Below are 22,584 nucleotides of genomic sequence, written 5' to 3'. Positions count from 1 at the left end.
CAAAAGCTTGGGTCTTGAAAATACACCTTTCAGTTAGCTTAAGTATATTGATTTCCTAACAAACGTCTTTCTACAAGGGGTAGTTGAACGGTTTTTTGTGAGCATATCTGATTTCCCTTACAGACGGGATGGCGGAGTATCAGTCACGGCGCCCGCTTCCATCCAACCAGCGAGGTCTTCGGAAATGTCCCCCCTGGTTTGGGCACCGAGGACACGGCAGTGCTGGAAACCTCGAGCCGTGCTGATTTCTCGCCGCTTCCGCGTTTTCCGTGGTCTCAACCCGACCTCGCGGTCGCCCGGCCCGCGGGCCTCTGCCAGAAACGAACCGCGGAGCCTCTCGCTCCCCCCGCGGCCACCGGCTGCTTGGCCGAGCCTGAGGTAGGGCCGTGCCCCCAGACCGCCGCCGTGGCCCCGCTCGGCTGCTCCCGCCTGCCCTCTCCGCCCAGCGCCCGCGCCCCTCTCGTTTTTGCGGGCGCCTTCGCACCGCGCCCGCCCGCCAGCTCCGTCCCGCTTTGGTCTGAGCGCCTCTCCGCCAGCAGCTCCCCAGCGCCCGCACCTCGGGCGGCCGCAGGCTCCGGGGGCGGCGGCGCCTGGCGACGCCGGCCAGGGCGAAGGCGGCGGCGGGAGCGCGGCGGGGCGGCCCCGGCCCCGGCCCCGGCGCCGCCCGCCCCCGTTGCCATGGCGAGGCCGCGGGCGTCCCGCCGAGGCGGCAGGCGGCGGCGGCGGAGCATGGCCGGGCCCCGCGGCGCCCTGCGGGACGGTGAGGGGCTGGGGCAAGGGGGGGCCGTCGGGGGGAGGGGCGGGGGACAACGCTGCCAGTTTTTAAGGCGTCAATGGGGAAAACGGGCCGATCCGCCGCGCGAGGCGGCCCACGAGGCCGGCGCGGGGCCCCTCCCCCCCGCCCGCGCGGCGCCGGGGCAGCGAGGCGGCCGTTGGGCGCCCGCGGGCGGCGGCGGCTCTTCAGCGCCGGCCCGCCCAGCCCCGGCCGGACGAGAGGCGCCTTCCCCTCAGCGGTCGGTCAGGTTGGGTGGCCTTTCGCAGGTGAGGCTGCCTCGCTGTACCAGAGTCGAGGGTTCAGGGTGCGGAGCTTGGGTGGGTGGTTAAAAACATGTTTCTCTCTTAGGTTGTAAAGCCCCGCTTGAGGGCTGTTTGCCTCTTGTAGCCGGAGGTGGGCAGCCGTAAGGGCAACAGATGGGTTGAGCACGAGGAAAAATAATGCTGGTTTGGGCCGCGATGTCATCCAGGTTATTTGGAATTAATTGCGTCGCTTCCTGACTTTATGGATTTTTAAAATGTGTTGGGTTTTCACTCCCATCGTGTCAGTGCTTTGAGAATAATGAAGGCTTGGTTGTAAGTCGTGTTCTGACATCCACAAAGATAGCTGGGCATAGCCATGTCTGATTCTTAGGCTCTTTTCGTTCCTGGGAAATTCACAGCTTCAAGTCAGATTTACGCTTGCCTCAGAAAATGCATGGGAAGACTTGGGCTGCAAAGAATGGAATTTCCAAAACACGCCGGGAAAGGCCATTGCAGTCAGTTGGCATTTTCCCGTTTGCTTCCGTGGACTTTGGAGGGATCCCAGCCTGCGGGAAGATTCCCACTGTTTTCTGGAGGAACCGAGGATAGCGCTTCTTTAGAAACAAACTGCACTCTCTGGTCTTTTACTGAATTCTGTGAGCGCTGGACTTGCTGTACGTATACATGATGCGGCTTGGACCTTAAAAAAGTAGTAAGATTTACCAGTCTTTAAATCATCAGCAGAGAAATCTGTGAGAATGTAATAGCACGTTCCTGAAGGATGCATCGCTGATATCTTCTGTGTTTCTGTGGTTGTAGTTTACATGTAGATTATCTTCTGGAAGTAAGAAAAAACGACCAGCCATTGCAACGCAGAAACAACCTCCTACCTCTGAAATTAAAATGAAGTAGATATTCAATTGAAGCAAACCCTGACTATGAAATATAACTATGCAATAGTTTTAATCTTTGTAAATCATTGGTCAGGAGAACTTCTGCATATGTGCTTCATGCTGGCATGAGACCTGCGTGCACACCGATCTATCTCATGACATGCTTGATTTTTATGGGGTGGGAACCCAGAGTGTGTGGGCCAGAGAAGAGCCACCGTATGCTCCAGCCTGGTCCATTGTGGGAGCAGCCAGGAGCCTGAGACTTGGGGCATGCTACAAAGTACACTGAGCTGTCAATAGCCTCTGGTGGTTGGAGTGCCTCTACCAGGCCTTTCCGGGCCCCCTTTCAGTGCCTGCACACACCTTCTCTACCGCACTGCTGCAGACGGTCAGCTGTCCTGCCTGCCAGGCTCAACACCTGCAGTTACGACATGATCTCCTTGCTTTTGGTCACTCTGTGCCTTAAAAATAAGAGACTTGTAGAAGGTTTTGCATCTTGTCTGATCTTTGATGCTGTTGTTCCAAACTTTTATTACTATTTCTCACTGAATAGCATCTTCCTAAAAAGAGATTTCTTTTTCTATATTGCTTCTGGATACAAACCGGCCATTCTTTGTAAGATGTATAATCTTTGATAATGATTAATTACCCATACTTTTTTATTCTGATTATTTTTTTCCATTACACACGTGCATAAAATCTTAACTCCAACTGTAAATTAGTTTATTTATAGGTAATATTTTTCGTTCTGTAACAAATGTTATCATTAGTACTAAATTTTAAAGGAATGACTCAAAAAGTAAATTTCATATAATGTTGTCTTTTCAACCAGTAGTTGTCTGTTGCTATTCTATTCTAAGTAATAGAATAAAAAAAATTACTCTGCAATAACTGTAGCGAAATATTTCAACAATGAGATGGCTTTTCTTTCTAGAAAGACTAATTTATAAAATACTATGCTTGCCTTTTAATGTAGTTCAGTATTAAATTGATTGGTATAAGTCATTTATTTCTGCAAAATAAATTTCCTTTCATAAATGTAACAAATAGTTAACATCCCCCTCCCCCTTTTTATTCTGTTTTCCCATCCCTATTAAAAGTTTGTGCCTTGAGGCCTACCAGCAGGGCATGCAATACCTACATTAAACCAAATTTAAAAGTAAGGGTGCTCCTGCTGCTAATGTCCTCAGATCACAGACATGCAAAATGAAGGAACTGGCAGCTGAAACTCTAATGGTAGGAAGTGTAGACTGAATACTTGGGGAAAAAACACAGTAGCTCTGTATGACAAAAAAGTCCTGTTAGCATTTATGTATTTCAAAATGACAAGATAGACTGTTCTACATAACTGTGGGGCTTTCTGCTTTTGTTCTAACTAAAATCCTGTGTTGTAAGTATAGTGCTAGTTATGATTTTTATTCAAATGGTTGTTACTATTACAATTATTTATTATTTTGAATGTTAATATAATGCCTGTTGTTGTACCACACACCACATGATCAATCACTTCTCCACTGTATGTATTAATTTAATAAAATATTATTCATACTTGAGACCTAAATAGCTTGGGGAAGCATAGGGAATCACATGCAACTCTCTTGAAACAGTTACACCTCTGCAAATAAAGAGCATCCCAATGAAGTAGAGAAAGCCATTGAAAGGAATATCATAACCGTTCCTACGCATTATGTCCTAGTGAAGTAATGCTGAGGCCTGAAAAGATTTGTGTGGAACTGGAGCTCAGTTTTACACATGATGCAATGGAAGTGAAAGAGAGTTTACTGAGAATCAGCAGAAGAAGGATAAGAAACTGGATCACTGTGAAGATAGGGTTTCAAATAATGTGGGTTTTGTTTGTTTGTTTCCTTTAGTTAAAATGAGTATGTTGCCTCCCGTGATCGTACAAAGGCCACATGGGCATCCCACGTTCATAGAGCAGACAGTTTGCCCGGCATTAGACTTTGCAAGGTAGGTGCCTCTTTTCTTGCAGAGTAACATTTTTACTGTGAATAGCTTCAATCAGCTATCCCAAGGCAAAAAATTATGTTTGCTTTGTTACAATATTTAAAAATGCAAAAATCAAGGCAAGGAAACTTGCTCTTAGAAAAGTTTTGTTTTGTAATTTTTTTAAAAGAGTAAAATGGGAAATGTATTATATGCAAGGTAGATAATTCATCCTAAGTTTTCAAAACCCTTTCAAGAGCTGCAGGAAGTTATTTCCTATTAGCAGGTATTATATTGCATAGATATGAGTATAGTTCCTTGAAAATGTACTTTTTCAGATGAAAACCAAGATTTTTTTCTTCTTTATTTGAGCAGAATACACTTTTGAACCTCAAAATACGATGAATAAAACTGGGCTTGGAAAAAAAATTACTGTACTTAATGACTGAGAGAATTAAGCTGAAATATAGCAGAGCCATAGTTCTTTCGAGCCATTTTCCTCTTGCGCACGCCTGCATGGCTACCCAGTCAGTTGCACTCAGTTCTCCTCACATATATTTGTGTCCAGACACTTTTGTCTCTCTCTGGGTGAGTACTGGTCTCTCAGTAACTACTCTGCCCCACTACTTAATAGCACAAGTATATTCATTAGTTAACTGTAACCCTGAAAATGTATGCTGTTTTTCCTGGAATTGCCTCCATTTCACAGTTTGGTTTTGTTTTGAATCCTAGTGTTCCCCATAGGCCTTGGGTTCAAAGGTCCAAGGCACCTCAGAATTCAGCAGTTGCTGAATTCTATGCCTCAAAATGCCATGCCATGCCTAAAAGCCGCAAGGATCTAGGAACAAGGTGTCCTTGGCCACAGCCTTTCTGAGGGATTTATACCGATAGGCATCGTCTCACACACTGGTAGAATAAAGAAATGCAGTGATGTCACCTTAAAAAATAGGGGAGAGGAAAAAAAAAGAAAGGATGGCTGGAGCTGTATTCTCTAGCCATCACCTTTTCTGGTAATTACACTGCTGAAGAATTTGTCCCAGAACGAGGTTTGTTTCTTTCCTTTACTTGGAGAGTTTCATATTCCAGAAGATCATTGTCCACCATTCTTAGAGAAGTTGTGCCTATCTGCAAAAAAGAAATGTGAGACTCTGCAATGGTCTAGACCCTGCTGTAGATCCCTGTTGATTAGAGCAATACAAATTCTGCCGTTTTCTTTTTTAAGGAATGTTGAGAAAACTTCGGTCTAAGTTAATAGAGTATGGAGTGGGAATAGGAAGTTTTGAGAATCGGTTTGGTTTTGTCCTTCATGCTTTGTATGATTGTTTTTATTTTGTTCTGTTCTTTGATTAAAAAGTCAGGTGTAATTTATCATGAAGTCTATTTCTAGTAACAATCATTAGCGCTTTTCTTTTTGCTGTATAAGACAAGTAGCTATAAGAACAGGTGGTGTAAAATGCTAACTGTGGGCTAGCTGCCCACTGGATTAAAATATATTTGTTTTTAATAAGGAAGAGAGTGATTTAAAATGAAATAGAATCCAATTTACAGGTGAAGAAGATTTTTAGATAAACTATTTATGAAATGTGGTGTGAGTCATCATGGGAGCACTGAAGAAGTAAAGCTGAACTAAGTTGGGAAAAGCAAGTGAGAACTTCCGGAAGAAAAGAAACAATGCATCTTAGAGAGTGTTGTCTTTACCTTGTTTCTCTGTTATGAAACAGTGTCCGTTCTAAGTCACAGTATCAATTTTTCACCTTTAGTCATTTTCTTATTTTTAATTCTTGTTGCATATAACAAGCCATTATAAATAATAATTGAGGTGAGGGAAATTTCTTCTGTAGTCTGTCTGTCTTTTCTATGTTGTTGCTACATTAACATCACTGATAATATCAGCCAGGGCCTGCAATAAATTTTTACTGTTTCAGTAATTCAGTAATTTCTGTTAAATTCTTTATGCTGGATGACTGTGTAGTCTTGTGAGTCCAATACACGGTATTGTAGATCTTACGTAAACAGTAATTGGTTTAAAAGTTTCTTTTGGGTCTTTTTCCCCTTGACAGTAGTTGTCTTTTTCTTTTTTTTTTTTTTTTAAGTTAGAGGGAACTTCTTTAAATTCCCAACTCAAATTCAGCAATTTTTACCCTGACTATAAGGCAGGTGACATTCTAAATAGTATATGCTTCTGGGGGATTTTTCCTGATTGTTTAATATTGAAATATATCTGAGGAGATAGTGCAACAGCATTAGGCTTTTCAGTATTCCAGTTTGAGAATATTTTTAGCTGCAGTACAGATTAAGCTGCAACTAGATGTCAGTGCTGCCTATAAATTTGCTTGTTGTCATTGGCTCATTGACTTCGGTTTGGAATTTTTAGAACTCTTTTTGTCCTCTATATCCTGAGTGTTCTCTATATGCTTGTTATGTGAAAAGAGGTCCTTTTTGCAGTCTTAAAGTGCAAAGGTCAGCTATTCTTTTGTCTGCTGAATACTTTGTATTTGTTTACTCAGAAATATATTTTTTCAAATTTTTTTTTTTGGTTACCTGATATAAACATACAGCATCTTGGAAAATATTTTACGTCATTTTAAAATATACAGTAGTTGCCTTAACTTCATTATCCTAATGACATTATAGCTCTTCCTAGATTGTGACTACTTTGGTGTGAAAACTTTCATATTGATTATAACTGAGTTTTATGGCACTATCTACTAAGTCTACTTTTTATAGTCAGCAGTAAGTCATATAGGTGTGTTATGTCCTACATGAAAGCGTGAGCATTTGTTGGTGCAGCTCAGTAGTAAATTCTGGAACAAATTTAAAAGCCCTATTTGTGCCAGAAGTTTTCACCGTTAAATTGTTTTAAATACAGAAGTGTCACAATATCTCGATGTTGCTTTGCTATTTGGTTTTCAGTTAAATGAACTTCATCAAGTGTCTTTGCTATTCTCGGAGCAATAAGGAGCACCATGCTTATATTAGCTTAACATTATGAGAAGTATTTACTCTCATCCCTGTAAGACAGCAGGATAATACAGACAGAGAAAGGAGAGAGAGATTTGTGTGCAACACTAGTGTTGAACTTTTTGAACATTAACCAGATGATCTTCATGCTCTCTTAAAAAAAAAAAAAAAAAAGAAGAAGAAGAAGGAAATTCACATTACTTTTATAAAGGTATTGTTCTCTACTGTTGGGATATCAGAATCTATTTAAATTCACTTTATGCAGTAAGTGCATGTTATTCTTTAAAACGCAAGGCATTCCTTGATTATCAGTGGAGATGCAAAGAGATGATGGCTGAAATGAAAGCTGAAATGACGTACAGTTCAAATTTTAGGATTAGATCCATGCACCCTGAAGTTTGTAGGAATGTTATTATAATAATAATATTGTAGTGCCCTTTGGATTACCCTCTTAGTGAACCACCTTTTGGAATATTCTGCTCAAATTGTAGAAAGATGAGAATAGCTGCATTGCACAAGGGAAAATAGGTATGAGGGTTTTTTTTTTTAATTTTGAGAGTTAAATACAGAACAGATCAGACCACTCTGTCTGATATGTACTGAAAATGCAAAAATGTAATGGCTCTGATTTACAAAACAGTTTGAATGTGGATAGCTTAATCAATTAATATTGATTTAGCTAATATAAAATTTCCTGCAGTTTGGGTAGAAATCTTGGATAAACAGGTCCTTAAAAGCTGGTATCAACTCTGTTTTCTTGCAAAAATAAAGATTTAAAAGAGCTACAGACCAAAAAAAAAAAAAAAAGATATTTGTATGTGTTTATAGAATCTGTCTGATACATTACTTTGTCAATATTTCAGTGTTTAGCTCTACTTGGCAATGCTAATATATTATATATGCTGCAGAAGTCTATATCAGCACCTCACAGTGTTTCTTTTAATTTTTTTCATTTAAATTTAGGGTTCATTTGATCAAAGACAAAGATGGCATAGATGATTATTTGGCGAAGAATATCAAAGGGCTGTCAAAACAAGAAGCTGCTGCGTAAGTTGGCTTTTTTGAGGCATTTGAACATCCACGAAGTTTATTGTTTCCTTTGTTTCTAGCCATCATAATGATTTAAATTTAAAGTTCCCTAGGCCCTACCCTTTTTAGTGGAACTTGGCATTTAAAAATTAAAGTTGATATTAAATAATGATGGTTCGTTTCTCCTGATCTTAAATATATCAAAGCATTTAACTCCTTGGCTTTATTAATTCTTATATTTTCCAAAGTATTATATCATGTTTGTAACATTATAGTTAAGATTGTGTCAGTAATTATATTTGAAATTGTGCTTTTTTTTTTTTTTTTTTTTTTTTTTTTTTTTTTTTGAGCCTCTAGTATATCTCCTCTGGGGTTGAAGCTTAGTGTACAAAAATGCATGTTCTTGTAATCTTGAATTATTATTTAGCCAAGCCCAAATGCTGACTTCTGCAGTGAAGTTTAATATGCCATTAGTTATTTAAAAACGCAGTGAATGAAAGCAATCTAGATAACTTTTGATTTCTTACAGCTGAGGTATTTACATTGAGAAGTTACAAGAGACTACCGACTGACTTATTTTTCTGGAGTCTTTTAACAGATCTGGGTTCAGCACCATCAAAATTAATGAAAGAATTCTAACAAATCTGAATTGCTGGTAGCTTAAATGAGATGGTTTATTTATTTCAATATTTAAATAATAAAAAGATGCATATACAAGGGCTCTAGGCACCTTAACAATTAATATTGCAACATCACTCTTGCAGCATAAAAACTTTCTGTCAATCAGACAGGAATTCAACCAGCCAGTCTCTTGCAAGACGTGCTTGTTTTTCACCTTCCTTAGCCTAAGAATGTACCTTCAAACCTTTCTTGAAATGGTCTCTAATTAAAATATAGAAAATTATTGAATTTAAGTTGTTACTCTTAAAATGTTTAGGGAGGATAACTTTAACAATGTCGTAAAACCATACCATTTAATAATCAGCCAGCAGACCCCCTTTCGTTTACTGGAGTACGTCTGGTTCATCTCTGTTTTCACAATGGTAACATAATAAAGCTAACGTGTTTAGACTGTCAGCACAAAGCCTGTAATGTATCTAGTCTGGTGGCCTAGGAGGGCAATCTATTTAAAGTATACTCATGCCCCACTTCTTTTATTTGAATTAGGATTAGGTCGGAGGATGATGAACTAAAGATTGGTGCAGTGATGGGTCTGCGTAGGACCCTCTCTATATGTCATCCTAGGGATTGCAAAGTGGAATTTGTCCCGTTGTTTCTCTTTGACAGATTCTGTTATGGTGGCCATGGTGTATGGGAGAGAGCAGCCTTGCAGTGGGGGGAAAGTGAGTCGGGAGGACAGGCGGGAAGCGCTGCATTGCCGTTCCGTCAGTACATGTGGTTGTGGTGAGACAGTTGCCCTTGCTGATCGTGCTGTCATGCTAATCATGCTGAGTGTAATAGCTGGTTTAGATGGCCTTGGTTAAAGAGAAGGTAGCTGAGATTGGGCTGAGACTCGGACACAGTCTACGTGAACTGGACCAATGTAAGGAACAGATCTGTCCCCAGCAAACGCTGTGTTGTCAGAGGGTCCTGAGCAAAGTAAGGGTAACATCATTTCGCTGTGAAGGGGGCAGAAATACCAAACCACAGGGAGCAAGCACAGAAATAAATGCATCCCTTCATCATCACCCTTGCTCTGTAACGGCTATACAGTGCTGCTGTAGTCGATATGCTACAATTGTTGCAGATTGACTTTCCTCACTCATCCGCGACACTTACCAATGAAGAAAAACTGTTTCTGTCTTTAGCCCCAGTGGATCTCCGCAGTGTACTGACCATGCTAGGGACAGAAGTGTTTCCTCTGTGATTATACAGGAAGTCACTGCTATTTTAGGAAGGCCTTAGGGCTTGCAAGTGTATTTTACTGCTCTGATTTGATCAGGTCAGCCTTTTACTGCTTTATTTTATAATAGCAAAAAAAAAAAAAAAAAAAAAACCAAAAAACAAAAAAATGCCACCTCTTTAAGATTTTTCTTCCTGTAGCCAAACTCCGAAAGAGTCTGGAGGTTGCAGAAAAGGAAACTGGCACAGAAATCCATAATCATGAGGGAATTTTATCATCTGTTCTGCAGTATGCAGACAAAGAGGGGTTCCACTGTAAGTTTTCTTCATGTTTCATAATATGTCATTTTTCCAAAGTTATCGAAGCCTCTTAAGAAATTAAAACTGAAATACCATATGTCTTCTGGTTTATTTCTACCCAGATGTTTTAAGTATGTCTTTTAAAAGATTACATGCATGTTCTGTGTATTTAATTATTCTTCGAATATTTGTTATTGATCATAACTACAGAGTTACAAGATTTCCATAGCATATGGTTTTCCAATGGCTGTTCCATAAACCTGATAAAATAATTTGGGAACAAAAAAATGATAACAAACTAGCAGCTACACAGCTATATTAGTACTAGGCTAATCTAGTTATAAAAAACTAAATGCATCAAATATAATTTTAAACCAGTTTATAAAATAAGGCAATGCTATATCTGTAAATGATCTCACTGAAATCAATGTTATGCTTTGTATGCCTCAGCATGCAACAGATGCTTTTTATTAAAAAAGTGTGAGAAATGGTTTACAATCTGCTGTGTCGTTTTTAAATATTGTTTCCCTTCCAAAAGTAGATTATTATATTTCTATATAAGAGGATGGAATATTTTTCTTGTGCCACAAAAATACTTGTTACTTTGTTAAGATACTTTAAAATATGTTCCCTAAATAAACTTTGTCCAAATTTTAAATCATGTATGATCAAGGTTTCTTTCCCCCAGGAAAAAATCATGATCACTGAGAATGTTTTAAAATTGGAGTAGAAAGCATACAGTTTTAACCAGTGTGATAACATCATAGAGTTGAGTCAACAAATTGGGTTATCAGTATTTTTAACAGAAGTTTATTTTTTTGAACTAAAGTAAATAATATTCATTCCCATTTGTGCTGACAGCAGTTATGCACATGCAGGTCAGTGGTACTGTATTTTTCAATACATATTTATTAGTGTTAGAATGTACTGATGCATGAATTCTCAAATTAGGTGTCATGAGTCCTGCATCCTCTGTGCTGATAATTGGTACATCATGCTAATGAGAGAAACCTGTGGAATTTCTGTGTGGAAAAGTTGACTAGTGTACCAATAGTATAGCTACTAAGATTAGATTGATTATTGTACCACTTAAAAAGTACAATATTTTCAAGCAATTTGCTCATATGGAGATTAATTAAATAATTGTTTTAAGTCATTATCTTGTCAAGACAAATTCTCATAGTAACACTCCTGCTTTATGTTAAATACCCTAAATAAATATATTAGGCAGATAATATTGTATTATCGTTTATAAAGAATCTTACGGTTAGTAGCCCATTTATGGAAACAAGCAATGCTCTTTAAAATTGTTTCTTGAAATCATATGTTAAGCAATATTCTTTAAAATTAAGATAAGCTAATTTCTTCATATTTGATGAAAAAAAGGAAGGTTGCAGTTATCCTTCTGTTATAAGTATTGTATACTATTCCAAACTTCAGCAAATAAGAATTCTTTTAAATGCACTTGTGTTATAATGTTGGCTATCTGTGGGAAAATGCAGAGGTATTTTTAGGTTTTTTTCTTTGTAATAATTTTTGACCCAGGCAGATATGATAGAAGAGGAAAACCATTGCTAAAGAAAGATAGTACTTTATATTTATATTGAAGCTAGATGTTGCTTTGTTTTTTTATTCAGCTTTTTTTCCTTCTCTAAGACTGTAACTTGCAATCAGAAGTGTCCTGCAAGAAGTTGAAAATGGAAACAGTATAGGTTCCCATTAATGCAGAATGTGACTGCTTTCTTGCTACAGGATTAGGCTTGTATAAGCTTACAAGGAAGTTGGCTGACTTCACTGGCTTCCAGTTTGCTTTCCCTGATAGTTTCTGGTTTTGGTCTTGATTCACCACATTTTAATGGCTCAAAATCAGGTGCAATAAAAATTGAAAATTATCCTTATGGCTGATCTTGGAGTCACAAAGCTCGTGATGAAGTGTGAAGTAAGGTGTTTTTCATTAAAAGGTTTATTCAAGAACAGAATCTTCAAATGAGATTGGAGCCTAGATCGGTATTTAGGTTACCATTTAGAATACCAAATTACCAGAATTGGATAATGTTGTTCCTGTTTCCTAATTTCTTTTGTCGGGGCCAGAATGATCAAGCAACAGTTCTCTTCTCTTCCCTTCAATACGAGTGAAAACCATCCAAAGAAGACCTTATCATCAAAACCTAAAGACTAGAGAGACTTGGAAATCTTTCTCATGAGAGGAACAGTCTCAGTTAGTAGTAACGTGAAAATATTTCATTGCTGATCTTACTAGGTGTATTTCTGTGAATCAAAGAATGGACTTAGAATCCTCCTAGTGTCCTCTCTCTAGACTCAGTTGTAGTCAGATGACATCTAAATAATATATAAAGTAAGTATGGCTGAGCTATATATGAAAAACAATAGTATTTGTGTTTTCTGTCTTGTGAGGAGGTGGATCAGTGTGTTATGGAAAGCTTACTGTGATAAACTTGTCAGTAAAGACATACTCTGATCCAAGTTGTCCAGGCAGGAGACATCATTGTATATATATATTGAATCAGATGTTTTTGAGATCTGGGGGTTGTTCTGCTTAGAATTCACAAGAAGGCTGGTCCATTTAAAGGTTATCTTGGACACAAAGAGGCAAAGGCTTTCATTTCCAGATGGGCTGTGGCCCCCCAGAGCAACATGCCTGCCATCTCAAATAATACTGGCAAGATCAATCGTTAAAGTACTTTGCAGCTTGTATACAGGTGGGTCTCTGACTCCTCACAGGTTTCTGCAGCATTTTCTTTAGGAAGGTGAAAGGATTTCCGTGTTCTGCAGCTTTTGTATCCAGAGTGTGGTCTTCTGTAGAAAACAGTATCCTTCAAGTTGCGGGGTTTATTTCCAAGAAGTAGAGACTTGAAAGAAGACATTCTTTTGCTTTGCTTTTTCCAATGAATTATGATGTTGGAATTCTGCAGAAGGCTGTGTGGGGCCTCCAAATTTTGGAATCTTTCCTCAGCATCTTCATATTTTATCAAATACCTTTGTGTTAATTTGAAAGGAAGGAAAGTAGTAAACATGTCCCTTAGATTATGGACTTTTGGAAGAAAATCGTGAACTTCATGATTTTCAGTCACATAGTTCTCATCATCTGCACTGAGGCACAAGGAGTGATTTTACTATTGGAGTCTGTATTGTGTTTTTACGATTTTTGGATTGATCCAACAGCTATAGAAATTGGTGCTTCTTGATGAAGACAACCTGCAAGTATAAGAGAGCTAGAACATACTGTTTTTTCTTTAGGAATGAAGACCAATGAATACAGCAGTAATTCTTTGCTTCTGTAAGCCATTGTCCTTCTCTGCAAAAAGACCAGCCAAGTTTAATTTAGATCCATTTGACTGATTAATCACCGTTTATAGTCAATAGAAAGAAATAAGAATAAATTATTTGATCAGATGAGCCCCATCTTTTAAGATTCGGACAACCGCTTTAAAATAAGGCAAATAGCACTTTTGAGATACCTCTTTCTCGCCATTGCCTGTATAGAGAGCTAAGGGTGATAAGCTCAGATGTAGACATGTACATTTTATCTGCCAAATCCCACACTGGATAACTGTTGAATTTTAGAAGCTGTAAAAGATATCAGAGAGAATATCTCTTGGACACTAATTCCTGATGCAGTGTTTCTACCAGAAGCAGGCAGGTCAGGAACAAAAATGACCTGGCATCTATTCTAAATCTTATGTTAGTACCATACGGCAGAAGATTATTTTTCCATTCTTCACTGAATACAGTATATTTTGGAGAGAATTAAAAGGGACGATTTAATAATAATAATAAAAAGAGTGCCTGCTATTTTCAATGTCAATCTCAGCTACATAGAGTTAAGAAGACAAGATTTCAGATAATTAATGTGGGATTATATATTAGTGTTCAAGATAAGTATGAGGAAGTAACTGAGATTTCTCTCTTACCAGTTGATCTTTGAATATTCAACCCAGTCTGTCCAAGACTAAAGTCATCACCTTGTTAGAGGCCAGGGTGATCTGGAGAGTCCAATAAGGAAGAAGAATGGAGTTTGTGGGCTGATGGAGAGGAGAGATTCCTCAAACAGCTGTCTAGTTTGAAGAGTTATTTATTCCTATTTTCATTGTAGCCATGATAGAATAGTAAGCCATACTATTAGACTCAGCTTCTTGTGATTTTGTCCTCTGTGTATAGGTTGTTTAAATCACAAGAGTTTCAGGATTCAGTTGTAGTCTTACTTGTTTTTCTAGAGATGACTTAGTTTTATCCTTCTGTGTTGACGGACTCTTTTTTTAAGGAAGCTGAATACAAATACCTGAATGGGTTTTTGATTATTCCAGATTTTTTAGCTGCTGTCACCTCTATCAAGAAGATCAGTAACATGACTTCATAGATGACCTGTGGCATCTTTTCCGCAACAAATAGATTGGGACCTTTTGTCCATTAACAAGCTTATTATATTGGTAAGTTTTCTTTCTCACAACCTGAGATCTTCACAGGAGACTTACCACTTTGGACATATGTAATAAAATTCATTTAGGTTTGGGAATTTTTGTGTTATCAGATGGGTTTTGACCATTTGCTTGTTGGGCATCCTCCACAAAATTCATTAGGAAGCAAAGCTATATGAAGTGAAGATCCCAAGGGGGCAGGGGTGCTGCTAAGGATAAAGGTGGGGAAAACTATGTTGTTAGTGTGGGGTTAAGGCAAAGAAGGAGGAGAGGCAACTGCTATTACAAAAAAGCTTGCAAAAGGCAGTTGAAGATCCAGATCAGTTAATGTGTAGGTGCAGGTGTAGCAGGTGTTCTGCTTTCCTCTTGTATTTCAGCCCTTGATTGCACAGGATTTACTCTAGTGGTGCACAGATTCAAGCTGCTTCCACTTCTTCTATGCACAACAGAGAGACAGAAGAGAGCTCCAGGGAGCTAAAGAAGGACATAGCAGTAAAAGAGAGCACAAAGTCAGCTGCTCTTTTGCTTCCATATTCAGGTCCCAGAAAGATTTTACTGTTCTTGCTGATGTCAGTCTTTGGATTTGGCCTATGAACATGAACACCTTATGACCCTCTTTGGTTACATTACTGTGGTTTAGAAGTGGTAGAAAGTTGTGTCAACTCATTTACATTTTATGAGGATATTTTTTCATTTTTAAATATCAAAAAATATGGAAAAGGGAAATTCAAAAATAAAAAAGTATCCTTTCATAATAAAAGAAATTTTAAATTAAGGCCCTCTGTCCCAAACTCCCAGCTGATGTGATACTCGTGGAGAGGGAAATGGCACAAGTTACTTATTGAACAGATTGATAAATTTTAAATTTCTTTGCTATTGCTTTCACAATATTATTTAAATATGTATTTTTTCTGTCTGAATAATTCCTAACAATCTTCCTTGTCATGATCAGGATTCAATGTTTATTAAACAGCTTTCAAAAAGGGACTTTAGTACTTAGAGGCACACATTATTTTTGGTCAAATGAATGATCTGTGTGAATTTCAGGCCTGGTAAACATAAGATCTGGTGTAATTAGACAGTGATCTAAAGAACTGTGTGGGAAGTGAATGGTTTGCCTTTCCTGAAGAAACTTCTCTGTGCATTTGTGTAATGTGAAAGGTTTTTCTTGAAAAGGTTAAAAAAAGTTCTAATCAACTTCTGTACATTATGTAGAACTTCATTTTCTAAACTCTGCAAAAGAAAGTTTCATATTTAATGGGAAATCATGAATTATTCCATTTATTATCTACTTCCTCCTTTCAAAGACATGATCTGGATAAAAGGCGGGGTGAATAATTTCAAAAAATACAATACATTTTTAATGGGAAGGTGCAAACTACAGATTCTCATGACTATTAGCAAGTATAGAGGAAACAGAATTTTACTTGCAAAAACTCATCAAACTCTTGCAAAGATAAAATACATGACATACTTTAATAAAGAAGAACACAGTGAGCTGAAGTTTTTCTTTTTTATGTAACTTGTTGTTTTTACTAAGTTTGGTCTTACAGTTTTCTAGTGCTTTCATTTCTCTGTAGTTTGACAATATTTAGTACTGAAGATAATGTACAAGCTGTACACAACTGACTTCTATTTTTAAAACAGTCCACAGAGATGAAGCATCTGCAACATACAAAAAGAGTCTGAAATAAAGAAAGACAGTCTAATTTGCCTTGGTATAATCATGACTTCCTAGTAATTCTCACAGTGAATGTTTTGCAACTGTGTAAAATCCTCTTTTTTCTTTCCCTTTTAGTTAATCTCTGTGTGGTGTGTTTGTCCTTAGACTATTGAGTAAGTTCTAGTGGGGACTTGAATCTGATATCATAAACAGATGCAAAAATACTGGGGAAACTGTGCATAGCAATAGCATGATAATAAATGCATAACCTTGTATAGTGCTTTATGCTAATCCATAGCTTCAGCTTGAGAAGATACAGTAAGTCAGTAACTATCATTATTATTTTCTAACAGAATTTTACGCACTGAAAGAAACATGCAGAGAAATTTAATGACTTATCCAATATCGTGTAAGGGAAAGGAAAAGGGTTCCGAACTGTGAAGTTCCTGGCTCTTAGTCTACTAGATCAGCTCTGAAATAAAGGGGAAAAGTTAAGAAATACTTTGCTTTTGATAAATAATAGTCTATAAAAATGTAGGTGGAATTACTTTTTGTAAGTGAACATAATTTAGAAAGGAAAGCAGAAAGATTAATGAGGATTTTTTTTTCCAATTATGCTTAAAATAGTAGGTAATGATCACAGGTGTTTGTGCACTGTTGTATAAAGAACATTTTTATGAGTGTAGCACTTTTGTCTTTATTTTTAAAGCTTTCCTAGCATTTATGTTTAGAGACAGAACATGCTAGAAGTTCATTTCTAAATTTATATTTCCATTTTCTGTATTAATGAGTATTCTTAATTATTCCAGTACTTACATTCATTTTAAGTGTCATCCTTTGATGTTTATAATTGATTAATTTTTCATTTTATGTAGTATTAAAGTGGCAGCATAGCCTTGAACAAAAGGAAGAGAGACCAAAATATGTGTTCATTGCAGGATGTTACTGACAGGTTCTGCATCTGCTTTTGATTACGTGATTTACGTAAATGTGTTGTTTGATTACAGTCGTAGACTGTAATATAATGTGAAAATTGCTGTCTTATTTATGCTGACAGTTATTGTACCTATATATTGGTGAAGTATATGGTATAAACTGCCTATATATTTTCTGATACACTTTATTTTCAGCTTTTCATTAATAGTTCTGAATACATAGATCCATGAACAGTTTCATACTTAAAAATTATCTGAATTGTTATCGAAGTAATTCCAGGGAGATGTTCTTCCCTATAATTATATGTACAAATTCAAATGCAGTATTTTTTCTTTATTACTTAGAGTATGGAGTTCTTTTTATAACATTTGAGAGTTTGGTTGAAGGAAATTTATGCTTTTTATATTAGGAAATTAGGTATTTCAAGTTTATATTTTGGAATTGGAACACATGCACCCCCCCCAACCACTTAATTCTCAGCCTTAGTAATCAAAAATTCTGATGTGTAAGCTATTACTACTTAATAGCGTTTACTGTACTTTCACATCTTTCATTTAATGAGATTACTATATTCTACAATATAAGATATTACTATCCAGTAAATATTTTATTAAAAGAAAAGTATTTAAGCAGACAGCCTTTAAACTAGGATTAAAGGGGGCAGTGCCCTGAATCAATTAAATAGGTTTGTATCAGTTGCGGTATGTGGTGCAAATATGCTGAATACGCTGGCCCAGTGAGGGCTTGACTCACCAAACTACTTACGTAAAAGTATATACATTTATCCACTGAGCTCAAATACTCAGACGACTCAGATATGTTTCCAAGTTAGGTGTGTACCTAGTTTTGGTGGTTTGCAACAGCGCAAGTACACAGTTTTATACCACTGTAACCTAGCTCTTTGCATCACTGAATGCCAAAGAGATGAAATCTTTCAGTTTTCATATATAAATACATACATCTTTAGGCAGTTAGACTGTATATTGCTATAATAATCCTACTTTATGGTTACATACCTAGCTTGCAGCTAAGTATTTGTGTAAGTGCTTTTTATGTTCAGCAAAAGTGTAAACTTTATGTTAGATGTTGATTATTAACAGTGTTACAAAATCATTTGCTTTGGGGGTCCAGCTATAACTAAATAATAATTTTCCTCTTTTGATTCTTAGAAGAAGCACCCTGAAAGTTTTAACCCTTATAGTATGCTTGGCTTTGCAATATTTTCTCTGTTTGTTTTTACTTAATGCACATACTTTTCAAATTTTAGTGAGGCAATTCTGATGTCTCCTTGTTTACACTGTGTGTGTTTTCATATAGGTTAAGCACAAAGTAGCTTACTGCATGTAATTTTCATTTTCCTGTAATTTTATAAACAGGAAATATAATATTTGTTTAAATAAACTCAGGCAAAAAGTTTTTTTTTTTTTTGCCTAATTTTGTGATCCTAATGTGAGGCATTTATATCAGTTATTGACTTGCCAACTACAGAAGGAAATCCCAAGTGGATGAAACCTATTTCAGTACAGTTTTTAAGGAGTGTAATATTTGGTACAGTAATTATTTTACACTGTAAGTACACTGTAATATTTTATATTGTATCACTGCTTACTCCATGCCAATTTGGTGCGTTACAGATGTGATTGTTACCATGCACTTGTAGAAGAATCAGCAGCTGGTGTTAACCTGTAGTACTTACTAAATCTTAGGAAATTGAAAGATATGAACCCTGATATGAAAAAGAAAATTCTCAGCTGAAAATGGTAACCTTTTGCACTGATTCTGCATGTAATTGCATAAAACTGTAATTGACTGTACCAGGTATGTGGTATATAAATTAGGCTCGTGACAAGTAATTCTGTTATGATGTATTGATTATTTTGATTATTTTTAATAGCAGTGTAAGTCTTTTGGCTTAATTTCTTTTTTCTTTCCTCTCTTTCAATGTGAAGGGTAGAATGCAAATAGCCTTGTTGCGTAGGATTTGGAGTTAAAAGGAACGTGGGATAGTACTGCCTTGATCTCTAGGTTTTGCTTAAGATTCTTGTAAAGGTACAATACAATAGCATAGGAAGCTCCCTGGGTTTGCAACAATAGTGTGATTTCATTAGCCTCAGTGAAGATTAGTATTTCTAATTTTTATACTGGTGAAGAAAGATTAGAATCGTGTTTCTATGCTTAAGTCAGATTCCTCAGTATCACTGGAGGTGTTCTTAGAAAAATAATGATAATGAAAGAAATCCGTATAAGAAAATTATGCAAGTAGCTGTATAGTGTAAGAAAAGTAAAATGCCTGTAGCAATATCCTGGTGTATTTAAAGGACTGGTATGTTAACAATAGCCGTGCTTTTTCAAGCTCACAGATCCACATTCAGTAGCTGCTTCCACCAGTGTAGTGTTAAACTCTATATGAAAATCATTTTTATGGTGCCACTAAAATGGTAACTTTAGCTTTTGCTGGTTATTTATTTTGTATTGAAAAATGTTCTGATCTCTTCCTCGCACACAAGCACCAATGCACACACAGAACTGTTCTGCACCTCGTGCTGTAAAATACTGTCCACTAAGTGGACCTCCTTGTCAGTGTTTTAGTAAGCCTGTGCAAACAAACACCTACTAACATCAGCCAGGTTTCAGTAATGACAGAGAGGAGGGTTACAGAGATGAACAGTAGACTTAGCATCACCTGTGTTTGTGTTAAGAATTAGGTCCTTCATCTGTTGCAATTTATGGATTAAAAAAACCCTTAAATCCACTGTTCTAAATTACGAGCAGATGAATCAGTCTCTTTGTTTTAAGCATAATGTTAAATGCATAGGTATGTCCCATATTTTATGTAAAAATAATTCGTTTTTAAAAATAGATCTAAAATCTTTTTCTCCTAACACGCACGCGCGGTCACTCAAAAGGGAAAGACGACTTCGGGGCTGTCTTCGCCCCACCGTTCAGTTGTGGAATCAAGCACAGGTAACGTTTCAAAACCAGGCGCCCGTCCAGCCGGGCTGGTACAAGTGCGTGCGCGGCGGGTCGGCGCTGCGCCGCCGGGCGCTGGTCGCGGGGAGCCCGGGTGGCTGCCGCTGCGCCCAGGGCAGCCCCGGCGCCTGGCCCCTCGTGCGGGCCGCGCGCGGCGCAGGGGAGCGGGGCTGGTGCCGTCCTTTGTTCTGCAGCCCCGTCTTGCTGCACTGGCAGCCGCAGGATCAACGCGTCCCGAGCGCAGTTCTCCCGACGCCCGGTAGATGCCCCCAGAGACCATCAAACCTCTTGAAAGTCGCCCCTTTAACCGAGTAAAAGACCAATCTTTTTCCATTTCGCTTCTCCAAGTAACCTAATTGTGCAAAGGAAACCCCAAATTGGCGTGGACGCAGTGTAGAAAAATAAACTTACCGGCTTAATAATATGTCATAATTATTCTGTTAGGTACTAAGGTTCAAAAGGTTTAGCATAAACTGTTTTATTAATGTAGTAGAAACACAGAGTAAAAGTTAATGGTTTTTATAAAATAAGTTATGTGCATTTAATTAAATATCAGTTTTTGACATTGATATTAGGAATAAAATAATCCTCACATATAAAACATGAGTCCTTCCATTTAATCTCTCCTTTTACATATTGCATGGTATTATAAAGATGCAATATGCGAAGACAAGCGATCACTTTGAGTAGTTACAGATTATTTGAAGATACAATGAAAAGTTTGCTTCTGTCACCTGCACTACTCCTCCTCTTTTCAAAAGCACCGTGTGTTGGAAAAATAATGCTGGCATTTTCATCCAGAACCACTATGATGATTGAAGCGATTTCAGAATTTGTTGCAGTGTCAGGCTCTTAGATGATATATTGTTCATCCCCATAATATCATTCATTTCTATCCCTATTTTATCCTTCATGTATGGTCAGTCATTTACAGTTTATATGTAACAGTAACTTAAGGACACAAATGTAGTATTTTACTCTTCAAGTATTTTCTGTTTTTAGATATAACTTCGTAAGATAACTTTTATCTTTTTTCTTTATATTTATCTCTAAAATTTGAATGTCTGCAGTAGACAGCTTCTTTCTTTATTTGTTATAAACACAGTTATCCTTGCCTGAGAAAAAGGTGTGGTCTGTACTATATGATTATTTCAGCATTACTTCAATTTAATTGACATGGGCTTTTTTTAAAACAATGGTGAAACAAATTAAAAAAAAACTGACTTATTTTTCTGTGTGTAAATGTATTGGTTTGTTTATTAACATTATTATGTTTGTGGGGAAAATGTGCTTTCACCTCAAGGAAAATGCATTGATCTGCAGCAAATATGTTACATGGACACAATATTTGTGTTTATATAAATATTGGTACTGTGCTCAGCTAGTATGCAGTGTTAAAAATTAACTAAATGACATTTTGATTAGTCACTTTTATGCTTTAGCGTCCTTTCTTACTTACTCCTAATATATCTACTCATGTAATACACGTACACACACATATAAATATATATATCACATTATATGAATAAATAAATGTGCATCTGTGCCAGCTATACAGATTGTGATTCCACTGCTTTGAGTTACATTGCTCTAGGTTTCAGTCTTAGGCCTGTGCAAGTTGGTAGAAATTTTTTACCTTTATTCTTCAACTTTCTTTCAGTTGAATAGAAATGTAAAAAAGAAAAAAGAAAGAGTAGAGAATGCATTGTAGTATATTAACGTAATATCTGCACAGTATTTTGAAGCTGTATATCTTGAATCTGATATATTCCAATTATAGCATATTCTGACAAATTAAATTTTAAATGTCTAAAGGTATTTCTCATTTACTTTTAGAAAAGAAATGTTGCAAATATTTTCTGGTATGGAATCATTATATATTTTCCCTTGCATGTGTGTATGTGTGCTTTTAAATCTTGAAAAACACCTACTTATATATTAAAAATAAATTCAGTACTGTCTAGCCTAAATCATGTCATGTATCTTTTAGAATCATGTAATATTTTTCTGTTCAGCTCTGCAATTGAAATGTAAGAAAAATACATATGCAGGATTCATCTGCATCTGTGTAATAATTTATGGTTTTTTATTTTAATAGTATTAAATAGGAAATAAACAGCACAGCTTATTCACTTATTAAATCTTATATTTCTGTTTATTCCATGGATATCTAGCTAAGAAGTTGTTTACACCATTTTCATTCTTATTAGACTTGTTAAAGAATTGCAGTAGCTCTTTTTAAGCTAGAAGTATTAGTCTCATTAGGCTATTGTTTAGTATGAGATTCATCTGAATTTATAATATATGGTGTAAATCTCAGTTTTCAGAATTCCGTATTTCTTTAAAAGATTGAGCATTTGCAGTTAAATACATTTTAATCCAAAAAGGCAGTTTTGGAAACAATTTGGAAACTTAAGTAGAAATTACAAAATAAAATTAGCACATCTAGGTCCTTATCGTTTTCCTGGAGCAAAGGTTTGTTTTCTCACGCTAGACACCTGCTTCTGCAAACCTTTACATATGTACTTTAGGTTTGCAAGCAGTCCCACTGGACTCATAGCTTGTTCCAGGATGGGATGCAGTGATTGTTTCA

The 22,584-nt window shown here is 37.1% G+C and overlaps 1 protein-coding gene across 3 annotated transcripts in view; it reads left to right on the top strand.

Annotated features, from left to right (window-relative positions):
* The first annotated feature begins 655 nt into the window (after positions 1-655).
* The window catches only part of TTC29 (tetratricopeptide repeat domain 29), a 137,611-nt gene continuing 115,682 nt past the window's right edge, over positions 656-22,584 (top strand). For 2 of the 3 annotated variants that reach the window (XM_064510783.1, XM_064510784.1), the window contains exons 1-3: positions 656-760; positions 3,782-3,878; positions 7,779-7,862. In XM_064510783.1, coding sequence (XP_064366853.1) covers positions 679-760; positions 3,782-3,878; positions 7,779-7,862 — 263 coding nt within the window. In that variant the 5' untranslated portion in view covers positions 656-678. Of the gene's footprint in view, positions 761-940; positions 1,042-3,781; positions 3,879-7,778; positions 7,863-22,584 lie in introns of those variants that run through there. The other variant, XM_064510785.1, reaches the window with a different exon arrangement.

The sequence above is a fragment of the Dromaius novaehollandiae genome, chromosome 4, assembly GCF_036370855.1.
Source record: "Dromaius novaehollandiae isolate bDroNov1 chromosome 4, bDroNov1.hap1, whole genome shotgun sequence".
Classification (NCBI taxonomy): Eukaryota; Metazoa; Chordata; class Aves; order Casuariiformes; family Dromaiidae; genus Dromaius; species Dromaius novaehollandiae.
The sequence above is the reverse complement of the archived record's forward strand: the minus strand, read 5'-3'. Positions and strand labels throughout refer to the sequence as shown.